A 15,882-nucleotide genomic window follows, 5' to 3' on the forward strand; every position below is an offset into this window, starting at 1 on the left:
GTGATAGTAAAGATGACGTTGGTATACTGACTACCAATAACGTGGCCATTTGATGTCTTTTTTCGGTGTGATGTTGGCTTTCTCGTTCATGAATGTTACAGAGCGCGAGTGGAAAGCGCGTCACAAAAATAGCATACGTCCCACTTTTGGACAGACCCCAGGTACTGTAAACAGGGTGAATGCGGGTCCGATGCTGCGTAGTTACGCCTACACCAAAGACAAGAGACTTTTGTTCCGGCATGAAACGGTAGCTATATCTTCGAATTATGAATAGTCTTCTCTAGTATGATCTGACACAATATATGTCAAAGCACTATTATTACTTGGGTACCCATATTGTGATGTTCTGACTGTAATATTTGAGCATTATTTTCCAGGGCCATGGGTGGTAACCACGTCCCTCATTTTCTAAGCCAAAAAATGTAATAGGCACAAACATGCATTCTGTCATAATCGCAGCGCATCAGTGGCTAGGCAGCATGAAAAGTCTAGAGTCAGCCCAATCTCCATCTGAAGGCCACAAGAGACTCCTCTGGGAACACCAATCAGGAAGAAATTGCCTCATACCCAGCAACATCGGGGACAAAATCATAGAGACCAACCACTGATGGACTGGGCGATCAGATGACAAGAGTGTGTGTCATCACCTCTGGTTTGTGGCTTCACTTTCTGCCTGTAACATCACTTCATGTGGTCATCTTGTTTCAGCAACATCACTTCCTGTTGCCATCTTGGATCACTGAAATCACTTGTGGTGGGCATTGTATCAGTGACATCACTTCCTGCAGCCATTTTGATCCGTGACATCACTTCCTGTGGCCATCTTGGATCAGTAACATCACTTCCTGTGGCCACCTTGGATGAGTGACATCACTTCCTGCAGTCAACTTGAGTCAGCCAAATTTCCAGCTAAAAGCCACAAGAGACTCCTCTGGGAACACCAATCAGGAAGAAAACACCTCATCCTCAGCAACACCCGGGATAAAATCAGAGAGACCAACCACTGATAGACGAGCTGATCAAGTGACAAGAGCATGTGACATCACTTCTGAACTCCCTAGAGGCGTCCATCCTGTGGCATCCCATAAATGGCCTCCTGTGTGGCCACAGATTGCTAGGATCCTGACATTAGTCAGTGGTGTTGCCGCTCAGGTCAGAATGGACCACAGGTGAATTCAAGTATCCAGAAAAAGGTACAATTAAGAAAGATAAGAAAATAAAGGAAATAAGACTAAACCTTGTGAAGAGGTACACATAAAATAAAAAGAGAAATTCAGAAAACAGCAGAGTCAAAAGAAATATGGAAAGACCAAATATCAGAGGTTGTGTGATAAGGGAGTACTAGACATGAGAACATATTTTTGCCCTGATGAATGTGACTTAAAGTCAGTCAGTGTATGTTGATGAAATCGACCATGAAAAGGGATATCATTATTTGCTGAGATACTCTATCTGCTATTTATTTAGAAGATATGTGTTCCTCTTTTTAACAAAAGAGCCATGTCTTCATGAGGGATAGAACTGAGGGGTTAATACATTTGGAGGTTTCCCTCATTTCTGTTCCTATTTTAACTATTTTCCCCTGGAAACATTGACCCAAGACAACGAGCCTGGCCAACATATTTTTAGTTGCTCCTTTTTTTAACACATGACGTATCTTATGTTTTATGATGTTCCCATTACTTTTTGAAAGTTTAAATGAAACACCAATAAAGGTATATGTATGTTTGTTTTGTAGAGAGGGCAGAGCAATTCTGGATTATTCTCCTCAACTTTGATGGCCAGGAGAATTTTTCTAGGATTGTGGTGTATCCCTGCTCGGTATCCTGATAAAAAAATAGAAAGATAATTTCTCTTCAAAGGACTAAACACCCCAATATTCTTAAGAACAGATAAGCAGGGCTATGCCTTCCTGTGGCTGGAGTCCAAGATAGACACTCATTGAACAATCTATTAAATTCAGACTAGAGTAGTCTTCTCTCACCTCTATTGCATAAATTGGACACAATTACCATATAGATATGCTGTTTCGAAGGAAATGTCAGTGATGGAAAAAGGGTATCACCCTGGACATAGGGTCATCTTGGGACTCTTAAAACGGGAGGATGTAAATATGGGGATTGAGGAAGATTGGCTTGCACAGTAAGAGTAAAATAAATCATAAACAGGGTTCTAAAATTTGAAAGAGCAAGAGTGGGAATGTCCATGCTCATGGTGGTGGACAAGTTGAATTCAGCAAAATTAAGAATTGTGTCAATTGGACAATACAACCTTTTTTTAAACAGATGGTTAATGGTAATTGGTTATTGTGGAGAGGGAGAACAATTCTGAATTGTTCTCCTCATCCTTTATGGCCAGGAGAATGTTTCTAAAGTTTTGTTGTCTCCCTGCTCTGCATCCCAATAAAAAATTGAAAGATAATTTCTCTTCAGAGGACTGAACACCCCAAATATTCTTAAGACCAGATAAGCATAGCTACTCCTTCCTGTGGCTGGAGTCCAGGATAGACAGTAGAAATGTCAGGCTAAATTATCTGCAAATGCATGTGAGTGCCTTGTAACCATATCCTGCCTTAGTCGGTTGCATCACACAAGGCCACGAGTATAGCTCAGGGGCAACGCACTCGCCTTGGAAGCTAGACGACGCAGAGCAACACAGGCTTGATCACCGGGTCCACGCTTAGAAATCTCTGGGTATTAAGTGCGTTATAAATGACCTATTACAATTACAATTGCGGAAGAGTGATAATCAGTGACTTGAGAGCGTGGCTCTCAAACTGTTTGTGCGAGTCCCACTCCTGAACTTTATTTTTGTGATTGGTCCTTTAGACATCCATGTTCAGGATATATAACATTTATGAACAAGAAAGAATAGAATCTTTCAGAAGGTGAATCACAATAGGTAGATAAAAATGCTCTTATTCTCTATACATTTTAACAATATTTTATGGTAAATTACAATCTTTTTAAAGCATGTACAGAATAAGAAAAAAGATTTTCACGATCCAGAGTGATTCATTGCACCTCTTCAGAACGAGAGTTCCCCAGCGGTGATTTCAAGTATAAATGGCCCAGATGATGTTTAGCACCAGTGGCTGAAGCCACCCCTCTGAGGGTTCAGCAATGGGTCATGGGCAAGGTTTTTCAAGGAATTGGCTGTCGGAAGTTGGAGACGACCTAATGCCGGCAACGCTTGGCGGAAGGGGAAATCAGAAGGTCTGTGAGTCACAGGTCCCAACATCCCTTGATGTTAATCAAGCGACGGAGAGCAGAGGTAAACCACTCATGCCTGTGCGGAAAGAAAGAATTTCCAAAGACAAAGACTGAATCGTTTTTCCTGCCGAGCTGAAGGTCTCGGTAGTGAGTAAGGCGTATATCCTTTAAGCACCCAGAGTCTGCGATCCCCTTTGCTGTTCCCTTGGTAAAATACAGATGACGATATGGTACATCGGCTGTATTGGATAATGTCTGTGAGTCTTACCCTAAAGAAAAGACTATGGGTGCCCCACCCCCCCCCCTTAGGCTCAAGCTATGCTAGATATCGTTTTTGTGCTATGTAGGAACTGGCCACTGTTAAGTCCAACAAAAATCTGGCCTTAATACTGGCAGTTTCCTTATGGGTAAGCCATGGGTCTCGCCAAGACACAACCTATTTGGTGGGGATTCACATTACCCCACCAACACCAAAGGAAGGGGCTGGAGTACCCTCCAGGAGGTCCCTACTCCCGTGCTCCCCATACCCTTTCCAAATACCTCTGCTACCACTGCATCCCACCGGTAACCCCAGTGGGGGTCTCCTATGGACAGCACTCTGTTGATTCCCAGCAAGGATTGCACTTTATAAATCCCATGCAAGCCTATGCCAAGGTATTGCCCGACAGACTTCGGAAGCTTCTTCTGAACTCTTCCTGTTTTCGAGAGTCTTAACCCATGTCAAAGTATGTGGCCATTAATCAGTGATGGAGGCACAAAGATTCAGACGTGTGACTATGCAGGATGAACAGCACTCAGTGAGCAGATCTGTGTGATCATGCAGGATGAAGCAGTCAGTGAGCAGATCTGACGGTGGTTCCGCACTTTCCTTGGTACGCGTAACAGTGTTTATTTGACTGTAAAACTCAGTCTTTTGCAAGGAAATATGCATTCCCTTCACACGTGGTATAAGATGACTGGTACATCTGTGCATTTAGAGACAATCTCCTGCCTGGTAATACGCTGGCAGCCGCTGACTGAGCTGCAGTGGGTGGCGAAAGTGAGAGACATCTACTACATGGAAAATTTGACAGGGGCACTCCAAGACTGCAGGGTTCCATGTGATAATATCCCTGCACAAATGTCACCATACACGAATGGCGCTATTTTTTTGTGGCGATATTACCCCATGGAATCTGCGGGGGACACCTCTGCAACCCCCATTTCTTTTTTAAAGGGAGCGGGGGACATCACTGCTCCCATTTACCCCATAAATTATCCCCATAAATAATGTCGGTGGGCTGGCCAGGGGCGCATTAACGATTGAAAGAATGTGCTGGGCGCCATCTACAGAGTAAGAGTGGGTGGGGCATGGGAGGGTTGGGGTGAAGAAGTAAACACTGAAAGACGATAACAGAGACAATGTGATGTAATGAGCAGTTTATTGAGATGTATACTGTGTGTAAAGAAAATGTTGAGGACAGAGTTTGAAAAACAATAAAAACAAGTTAAAAACAAGAAAATCTCCTAGAGAGTGTAATTATTTGAGTCGGTGGAAAGCACAGGTGTCTCTTACTAAGATGGCAGTGACATTAAGCACCGTACTCAAGGCGGTTCCTTTTCGACTTTTCTAGTTTACTGACAGAGCCTAACAGATGATTTGCTGCACCACATAACACTGAGTGACATGTCCCCTTCACTTCCCAGGAATAGCTTTAGGGCCGGACAGCAACAGGCTCATCATTGAAAGAGTGAAAGAAGACGACGAAGGGCTCTACCAGTGCATTGTGTCCAACCAGAGAGGCTCGGTGGAAAGCTCGGCCTACGTCACTGTGCAAGGTAACGTCTGTGTGGAAGCAGCAACAGAAGCCTCTGCCACAAGCTCTGTTCCTGGATCCGATTGACTCGTTTTTCACTACTCTGTCTGCTCTACTCTCTAAGCTCCCAGTGCAGGTGTTGCTCTCTGTGGAAAGGAAGGTAAGTGGCCCCTTGCTTCCCTTATATGATTTTCAGGTGCCTTTTGTAAAAGAAATATACCCAAACATGAATGGAAGTTGTGGTGCAACCCAGCTTGAGCAATTCTCGAAATGGTGGTTCTAGCTGACTCTGCAGAGAGGACATGAACCTTTCCTTAGAAGACAAGTCCTGGAGTTCTGTAGTGTGGACATGCACATGATTTCCGTCACGTGCGTGATGAAGTAGACGGAACACATCATATAAATACAAGGGGTATTTTAAATCGCTCTTACTTAAAAAATACCAGCCACCTAATTACGAATTGGGATCGCATGGGTTATTTAAGGCATGTATCGGTATGGGGTAAATATGTGTTATTTACACAATGCTGTGCTTTTTATTTATTTGTTTACAAATGCAAGCATAATAAATAAAGTGCACAAAACCCCACAGACATCAAGGTGCTGGTTGCAGGGGGCCAAGGGGGAGGGAACAGGAAGGGAGAGCAAGGAACAGAGAATTCGAGCGTACATAGTATCATAGCAACAAAGCATATAGTAATTGAAACAGGCTGGTCTTTGGTTGCTTCCGGAACGGCCAGTAAGAGGGTTCACGTCGAAATATGGGACGGGAGGTTATTCCAGAGGTGGGAGGCAGTGACTGGGAAGCTGGAGCCCCCTGCTCTTGTTCGTTTGAAAGGCGGTGTTGTTAGTCCGTGGCTGTAGATGGATATTGTGGGTCTGGAGGAGGTGTACTTCTTGAGTCTTTGTGAGAGGTAGGGAGGCGTGTAGCGTACGTAAAAATCACATGCAATCTCAACCTTTCATTGCATAGCATTTTAAAAATAGGAGGTGTTTGAAATACCACTTGTTTCCACTGTTAGGACCATACTTGCAATGAGCCTGTTGGTCTCCAATATTCACTGTGCTTAGATACACCACAATGACTGAATTTGCTACATGTATTGATGTGAATTGGTTGGTCATTTGCATTTTGTTTGCAAAGAAAAGAGCATTCAAAGCACACAGAGATTATAACTTGGAGATAGTATTCGGCGATGAACAAGTGAGCATTGTCAATTTGCTCATATGCTGGAGGGAATGTCAGATCAGCAATTTATGCGTGTTTTTAACAGAAGTGAGAATAGCTTCTGTCGACAGTATTGAGATGCTACATAAGAGTGACGAGCGTGTCAGTGTTTTTAAAGTGGAGCATAATACAATGCATCATTGAGTGTAAGTATTCTACTGCCGAGCTTAATGGTTGGATCCAAAAAGCCAAAAAAGGCTACGGTCCTTCTGGTTATTCTTCACACATAATTTCAATGCATTCATGATAATGATTCACTAGTTAATAAACACTGAAAACACATCAGTGTTTGAAATATATACATCAAATTGATTTAAACCATAGAGAAAAACGGTTTTCATTAAAAACGATTTTCTAGTCACAGTAGCACCCAGAATATCAGGTGTTCAGTGATAAAGTCGCCTGGTAAATGGCCGCCAGGGGGTGACATTTCCCCACAAAGTTCACCCTGGGTAAAATCAAACCCTTTCCCCGGTATTGTAGTATTGGAGTTTATAACATAAAATGATACTCCTCCTAGAATATTTAGGGAAAGTATTTTAGGGGTCAGGAAAAAGGGCACCTGCCTGGCGACTTTATCACATGGAACCTAACATTATTACCTATGTCTTCCCACATTAATGTTTAGAAGCCTATGAACCATATAACCGTAGGTGTATACCTAATTATTTCGAGCCCTTCTTCCAGATCCTAATTTGTGGGATATTAATACGATCACTCAAATAGATGGGATATGTGCTTCCAGCAGCCTTGTGGCAAATCAGGAGGCACAACTATAAACTCTTTCTTTCCTAACCACTAATAGTTGCCTTCAATTTCCATATTTTTGGATTTCTCAATTAGTGAAAACCCGTTAACAGCAATATTTATGGCCAGGGGGTATTGGCTTTAGAAAGAGACCCTCAATATCACTATTGTAGGAATTCGAGTAAACAATGCTGGGGGATCCCGAGACCCAAGTGTAGTTCTGATTTAAAGGCTTATGATCTTAAACCAATAGTAAGCCGCCTAGAAATGATAACACAGTATATTAGAGCAATATGTACATTCCCTCATATTATTACCTTGTTAGTTAAGTTGGATGAGCCCCTTTTCTTGGGAAACGTTGATTCTGATGTCAATAAACAAAGGCAAAACAGGTACTTAGCTTTAATAGACATGCCTTAAATCAGATTGCATTGTGCAAAAATCCACCCATGCTGTTAGCCATTGTGGAACTATGTGCTTGCTACAGTCCTTCCGAAATAATGGCATCTTGCTTGCGCTCGAGTATCAAAGTACAGTTCAAAGATGGGAAGCAGCAATCCTCTATCACACTGAAATCTCCAGTTATGTAATTCAAAGTATAGACTTGTGCTGTCCATATATCAGAAACCTGCCTATTTCCAGCAGCAGCACTTATTGGCCAAATGGAGCTGGATTAAGCACAGGGTTGTCAAATAATTAGTCCTGCTAAATTCTTCCTTGGTATGCAGGCCAATCAAATGATCCCTGGTTTGCTGTTTCCAGTTAATGAGCGGGGCCTGGCAAATGGTTTGCTGGAAACATCTAAAATTGTGGTCAGCCTGTTAAGGCTAGACTTATTTCTGAGCCTGCATTTGTATATTGGCATAACCATTGCGGCCAGCCTGGAAAGGCTGGGCTTATTTCTGAGTTTGCATTTGTATATTGGCATGAACACTGCGGCCAGCCTGTAAAGGCTCAGCTTATTTCTGCATTTGTATATTGGCATAACCATTACGGCCAGCCTGTAAAGGCTAGGCTTATTTCTGAGGGTGCATTTGCATATTGGCATAACCACTGTGGCCAGCTTTTAAAGGCTAGGCTTATTTCTGAGGCTGCATTGATATATTGGCATAAACATTGCGCCCAGCCTGTAAAGGCTTGACTTATTTCTGAGTCTGCATTTGTATATTGGCATCACCATTTGTCACTCTGGGAAAAAAGGAAGACTTTAGCACAGAAGGGAACAGAAGTTACGCCTTCTGCCTGCAACAGGGCCTTAGATTGTATTTTAGCCCCTGCCACACCCAATGAGAATGCCCAAGAGAGACAGCTCAACCATCGTATTCGTGGTGGTTTGCAAGGGTTGCTGGTATGGGTGGGTGAGTTGCCTAACTACCTACTCCTAGTCTGCTACTGTAACCAAGGTACACTCATTCCCTTGCTAGTTTTCCTTGACACTATGCCTACTCAAATTTGCTCCCTACTCCTTTTTCCTACCTGCCTAACCTGTAACCTCTAATCTCAGCACCAATATTACTATGCATCATTAGTGCCTCGTACTGATTGCTTCTCTACTGTTCTCTGAAGGCCCAGCTTCAAAAGAAAAAAGAAAAATCAATTAATTGTTTAACTCTTGCTATTCTCTGGAGTTCTTCCAACTGTGCATCCACCATTTTGTACTGTTTTTGAGTGCTTTCTGCTCAATTCGAATCCTGGTGTCCTTACCAATTTGTTAATGTTCTGTACATCTGGGCATTTCCATCGTGTCCACTGATTTCTGTCTGCCTGGCCGCCAGGTGTGATTCTATTTTTGCATAGTGTTTATGACCCTGTCCCCTGCCATCCTCTGACCCTCTCTCCTTCTTGTCTCTGCCGCCTTGGTGCTCTCTGTCTCCCGTATTTATTCTAACTTCTTCTCCATCTCTTATCCTCCCTCTCTCACAAAGTCAGGAAGGAAGAAACTAAAAAAGGCACTCCTGAGATCTAACCCGGGACTGCCCATCGCAGATACATAGATCAATGCTTCCTCCAGACAGACTTTTACTGACATTCTTTTTGCTGTTCCCTCTTCTAACCTATGAACCCCCATATGGTATCTGTCCGCTCCGCTTTCTTCTCCTCTCCCATCACTGGCGGCTCAAGATGGGAAGTGCTATTGGCTCACTTCACATCTTCCAAATGCACCATTAATGTCTATCATAATGGCACTATCATGGCCCAGGGCTATCAGCCCAACCTCCTTCTTGACCGAATATAAGATCAGACTTTAGCCGGGCACAGGAGACCTAAATTCACGTCTCCTCTTCGTACACTCTCACAGCGTGTTCTTCATTCTCAATGACATGGGACACTGTTTTGTAAGCTGTTGATCATATGCACAAATGACTAACCCACATCGCATGTCATTGAGTACAGTTGAGCACAGTTTTTCTACAATGAATTTTCAACTATGTATGTTATTTCATGAATGGACATCATGGATTGTTATGCAAAGAAACAACTTGAAATTGCTGCACAAAAAAGTTTTTAAAAAAGCTTATAATAGAAAGCTAAATGAAAAATTAAAAATTCGTTTTATATATTTTTTGAGTCATGTGTTTAGCATCAGCAAGCATGTTGCTTTTCTCAATGGTTGCCCAGAATGACATGTGCTCCCATTAGGGTCTAAAAAAAACAGTGTTTACTGAACTTCCTCCGTACACCTCTCAGATTTATAGAGGGTAGGACAACCCCCTTGTTATAGCAACCTCCTTCTTCTTGGCAGACGTCTTCTCTCTTCAACTTCCCACCCTCTCCTTCCAACCCTCCTTCCCTCATCCTCCCTATGGCCTCCCCCCAGTGGTGGCACCCCGGCCCTTTTTTCCACTCGCAAATCTTTTGAAGGGGAAACCAGCTTCACTCAGGTACCCCCAATTCTCGCTCTGATATCAAACACTCCTCTGACATCTGTCACCTCCTTGAAGACCTTGACATTGGCATTCTTGCTCTCACTGAGATGTGGTTCATGGCCCGCTCTGTCACTGCTTTTGACACTCTTCTTCCTGAGGGTTACAAGATCCTGTCCAATCCCAGGCTCTGCCCGTCTGGTGGTGGAGTGGCTCTGATCTTCCCTGTGTGGGTCCCTGCCTCTATCATCCCCACCCAAACCTATTCATCCTTTGAAAGCCTAGTCTGCAGGCTGTCTGTCTCACCTACTTTTTCTCTCACTCTCGCTACCAACTGCAGACCCCCAAGAGGGACCTCCCTCTTCCTCTCAGAATGGGCCGACCTGTCCTCCTGTCTTTTTGCCTCCTCCCCCAAACCTATCTTCCTTGGGGATTTCAACATCCATCTCGACTCCCCCGACATGGCCATTGTTCTCTTTCGTGACCTCTGTAACACTCTTTCCCTCATTGTCCTTCCCTCTGGCCCAACCCACTCTGCCGGGCAATCCTTGAATGCTCTCATCTCAACAGACATTCCTCTCTCCAACCCTCTCACTAATGCTCTCTCCTGGTCTGACCACTCTCTCATCTCTTCCCTCCTTGACCTCCCCTGTCCAAAGATTCCACTGCCCAAACCGCCAGTCTCCTTCGCCGTCATTCGACCGATGAAGTGCGTGTCAATCGCTGCATTTACCTCCTCATTGATCCCTCCTCCGCCCACTTCGCTGGACTCTCCTTCTGACTCTCTTCTAACTAACCTCAATCTCTCTATCTCTAACACCCTGGACATCCCTGCCCCTGTCATGAGGATCTGCAAGAAGCCTTCCTCCAAATGCATGTGCAAAGCTGCAGAGCGAAAGCGGCAGACTTCTAGCTCATCCCCTGACAAACTGGCTTGCCGCCTACACCAAAGGCAATACTGTCTCTCCATCTGTTCCAAGAAGAGGGCTCATGTCCAAGCCCACATCTCTGGAGCCATCACTAACATGGCTGAACTCTTTAAAGTCTGGACGGAACTTGCCAATCCTACCCCAGTCTCCTCCTCCCTCCCAGGCCGTCTGCTCTGCACTGGCTGCCCACTTTTCCTCCCAAACTCTTGACATCCTGTCCTCTCTGTCACCTGCTCCCCCCTGCATCCCCTACCTTCTTTTGCCCCCATTGGCTCCCCGTCCCCTCCATACTCTCCTCTTTTTCTCCCATTGCACCAGATGAGATCTCTACAGTTGTCGGCTCTATGAAAGTCTCCTCTAATAAGGTGCTCCCCTGCTCCTCTTGAACCATCAAGGACAACATTGTGTCTCTCACTCCAGCCTTAGCAGACCTCTGCAACCACTCATTTGCCACAGGCTCCTTCCATCGACCCCTTAAGCACTCTCTTGTGCACCCTCTCCTAAAAAAGCTGTATGCTGACCGGCTAACTATCGCCCTATCTCTAGCATCCCTTATTTGGGCAAGCTCATGGAGAAGCTGGTCATCCCCGAATTGACCCTCCACACAGAAATGACTGTCCGCCTCCATGACCACCAGCCTGGTTACAAGGCAGCCAGAGGCACGGAAACTGATCTCCTGAACACCTGTGAAGACCTACTTTCTAACACTCCCTCTGTTCTAATCCTCCTCGATCTCCCTTCTGCTTTTGACACTATGAACCACTCCATCCTCATAAACCGTCTCCATGCTTAGAAACTGATTCTCAGGTGGGACAGGTGGAGCTAAGGCCTCTTTGCTAATGTTCCTTCATGCATCCCACTGTTAGCCAAGAATTGATGTAGTAACACTCTGTGAGACTTCACAGCAGCACTTGTCTACTTGGTATTGGGTAACCCACCTTTTGGTGTAGGGCTTTACTACACAAGTTGGTAGTATGACTAAGCAGCCAGGCGTATCTCAAGAGCAGTAAATGTGAGCTGTAGAGCTGTAGCAATGAAATTCGCAAATACAAGTAGCTAACACTTAAAATCAAGGTTTCAGTTATAATGATTTAACATCAATTTTTAAATAAGCGTTCTTTAAAAAGGGCAAGATATGTAACAATTTAATATACTTTTTACACACTTCCTACACCCAGAGGTGACTTCATTCACAAGGACAGTAATGGCATTTATATATCACTAATACACTTTGCATTCTGTGAAGGGTAGCATGTGCCACACTTAGACGGAATTGTGAAGGATTGCATGTGCCATACTTAGACGGAATTGTGAATGTTAGCATGTGCTACATGTAGACGGAATTGTGAAGGATAGCATGTGCCACACTGGGACGGAATTGTGAATGTTAGCATGTGCGCTCATCTAGATAGAATTATGATTGGTAGCATATCCCTGACTTAGTTGGAATTATGATTGGTAGCATATCCCTGACTTAGTTGGAATTGTGAATGATAGCATGTGCCTCATCTAGATTTATGATTGATAGCATATCCCTCACTTTGTTGGGATTGTAAAAGATAGCATGTGCCACACTTAGATAGAACTGTGAATGATAGCATGTGCCTCATCTAGACAGAATTTTGAATGGTAGCATATCCCTCACTCAGTTGGAATTGTAAATGTTGGCATGTGCCGTACTTAGATAGAATTGTTAATGATAGCATGTACCACACTTAGATGGAATTGTGAATGAAGGCATGTGCCTCATCTAGATAGAATCATGATTGGTAGCATACCTCTCACTTAGTTAGAATTGTGGATGATAGCATATCCTGCACTGAAATAGGTAGAATGAATAGAGTAATCAGAATAGGTGGAATAGACGACCTAGATAACATAGATGGAATGGATTGAGTAGACAAAGCAGAAAAAATGGACGGAGTAGACTGAATGGCTGGGGAAGAATAGAATGAGTGGAAACTGTTGAAACGCACTCCACACGTTGTATCACTGTGCACCTGCTCCTGTGTTGTTCCCATATATCTGTATCCTCTATATATGCTATATATCTGTATCCCCTTATATATCTGTATCCCCATATATACCTGTACTGACCCCTGTCCCTTTATCCATATGTCGCTATGTATGTCCCCACTGTCCTGTCCACATGCCTGGTCTTAGGCGCTTTACAGATAACTACCATATCCTACCACTACACTTACTCTCTACTATACACCATCATCCAACCAGAACACAGCTATACCCCTGATAAGTCTGCCTAGCTGTCCACATACGAATACGACCCCAAGAACACCTCATCACCCTAATAAAACGCAGCTAGCTAAGCACATTCCAGCCTAGCTGTTCACATAGGCGTTCCTCAAGCCTAACGCAGCCAGAACCCAGTCTGGGTGTCCACCCACCAGACTGCACACATCCAACTGATATCTTCAGCACCACACCTATCGCTAGGAAGCAGCTATCATCCGACAACTACACCAGCTGCACACATATTTGGTGTACTCACGCACCATACAACACTATCTCTCTCTACTGACCTGAACTACGGTTCCTGAGGGCGTTCAACCTACCAGCGCTTTGAGGTCAAACTAAAGATATATAAGGCACTATATAAATGCCAAGTAACTTAACATAACATGATACCCTAGTCATCATGCACAGGGCACTGGCGTGGCTGACGACCTTCCTTTCAAACAGACCTTTGGGTCCTTTTTCTCTCCTCCACTTCACTCTCTACCTGTGGCATCCCTCAGGGCTCTATCCTATCACCATGGCTCTTCAGCATCTACCTGGCTCCCTCTGGCGCACCTGCTCTCACTTTCTCCCCTCATTTCCAGTGTTTTCCAGATGACACACAGCTCTCTTTCAAGCTGCCTTCGCCTGCCTCCTCCCCCTCCTCCCTCAAACCTGACTGCCTGACAGCTTTTTAGGCATGATGCTCTCCCAATGATCTCTGCCTTAAAGCCAGTAAGACAGAGATCCTCCCCAATTGGATGCCTACTCATTGTTCCCCTCCACTCTCTGGCCAGACCCCTTGGGTCCTCTCCTCTCACCCACTTGTGGGTCAAAAAACCTTGGGATCATCTTTGACTCCTCTCTCTCTTTCTCTCCACACATCATGGACCTAGCCAACAAGTCCAATCATCAGCTCGATCTCCTCAGGGGCATTCTACCTTTCCTCATCTCCCAGAAGCTCAATGTCTCCAGAGCCCTGGTTCTCTCTAGGCTGGACTACTGCAATAGCATGTTCCTCAACCTGCCTCTTTCCTCCCTTTGCCCCATTCAACTAATCCAGAATAGGACTACAAGGTTCAGGGAATGGATCTCTCCAGCCCTAGAATCTCTCCACTGGCTCCCGGTGACCGCAAGGATTAAATTCAAGACCCTTTGCGTCATTCACAAGGCTGCCTGGGGCCTGGGACCTCTTTACATCCAGCATTCCGTCCCAAAAAGCCTCCTGGACAGAGTCATGCGGTCCTCTGACTCCAACTCTCTGAATGTCAAGTTTTCTCCAAGCAGAGAGTGGGAGGTAGATCCCTTTCCTCGGCTAGCGCCGCTCTCTGGAACGGCCTCCCTCCAACCCTCAGACTTGAGCCGGATCTTCTTGAGTTCTGGAAACTTCTCAAGAATATCCTCTTCTCCTCTTCTTTCCCTCTCCCCCTCCCATGCTAAACTCTCCATTTGCCACTGTGACTTGGGCCTGGTCCCTTGAGAGTCATACAGGGGCCAGACCACCCCCAATCACTCCCCCTAGCATCCTTTGACAGCAGATGCCCTGAGGCACCATTCCCCCAAATTGTCCAACTTGGTCCTCCCAGTCCAGCGCAACCCCCCCCTTCTTCCTCTGGCACTTGCCACCTTGACCCTTCCTGCACATTCCCGCCCCCACCTTTGGGGGTACTCCACTCCTGCACTTCTCCCTCTACTCCCTCCCCTTGCACTTATCACCTTGTCATGCACTTGCACAGTAGGATTGCCACAAGGCCAATATAACCGTTTTTGTTGGTGTTCTACTTTTCGATTCCCATGTCCCCCCCACCCCATCTTGTCTTGTGACGCCTGGAAAAACCTGTGTATAGGTGCCATATAAATGTCCAATAAACAATAGTTTCTGGTTCCTCTAGCCAGTTATGTCCAAAACGACAGCATCCCACTAGAATGTCCCCAACATAGCTGCCCAGGACCTTCAGACTTGACAGTTTTCACTTCAATGTGTTATATTTTATCAGTTTATATTAGTTGAACTGCCAATGCACCAGCAAGAATTATTTACAGGTTGTGTGTTCATTACTTTTAGGAAAGTGTGGCAGGAATACATTGCGAATTATCCTCCAGGGCGTAAGGGAGAAATACTAAAAGTGTGCCCTTGGTGAATGATGGCGCTGACGCAAGTGATTGCGGAAACTTTGCTCCACAGTCAAGCAGCGATCTTATTTAACCTCCAAAGCACAGTTGTTGGTACATCGTTTAATACCGAAAAATCCTTTGAGCACTGCAAAAAAAAACATTTTCTATAATTAGGTGAACGAAGGATTGCAATGCTTCCGCTCACGGTAAACCCATGGTTAGAGAGGATGAGTATCCGCCTAATGTTTGGAGAAGGCGTTTAACTTTGTAGTCGAATGGCCCTCCGGTTTGTTTGTTGTCTGTGCTATTTGGAGGATCACTATGTCTGGACCACCAAAATTTAAGCAACAGCGCAGTGGGCTCGAGCGCGCGCCCCGCCAAAAGGATCTCGAAAAAAATTCTGTGTTACTCAGGAAGGAAACCGTCTGCTTCTCTAGGTCTCTTTTAGAAAAGTTATTCTGCTAGCGGATAAAACAATGTGTTATTTTGGTTTCACATTGGGGATGACAGACTGTGGGATTAACCAGGCTCTTTAAACAATCACAGTGCTTGCTGGGATTGGTCTATGTGGAAGCAGTAAGTGGTCAAGCCCAGTCAATAGATGCATTTATTTGCAGGGATCTCCATAGTGTCTATACCAACAGCAGACCGCCTCATATTACTTACGTAGGAAAAGGGGGCGGGGAAACAACATACTGGAGGTGTGTCAGGGCCAGCGGTACAGCGGTTCCGTGGAACAGGTGTATTTTCAGGTCT

General features: G+C 44.8%; 1 protein-coding gene across 1 annotated transcript in view; it reads left to right on the forward strand.

Annotated features, from left to right (window-relative positions):
* FLT1 (fms related receptor tyrosine kinase 1) overlaps positions 1-15,882 on the forward strand; it is a 577,293-nt gene that overhangs the window by 224,787 nt on the left and 336,624 nt on the right. Inside the window, exon 15 of the mRNA XM_069639312.1 lies at positions 4,899-5,030. Within this exon, the coding sequence (XP_069495413.1) occupies positions 4,899-5,030 (132 nt within the window). The remainder of the gene's footprint in view (positions 1-4,898; positions 5,031-15,882) is intronic.

Source organism: Ambystoma mexicanum, chromosome 7q, assembly GCF_040938575.1.
Source record: "Ambystoma mexicanum isolate Mex_15411 chromosome 7q, UKY_AmexF1_1, whole genome shotgun sequence".
NCBI classification, from domain to species: Eukaryota; Metazoa; Chordata; class Amphibia; order Caudata; family Ambystomatidae; genus Ambystoma; species Ambystoma mexicanum.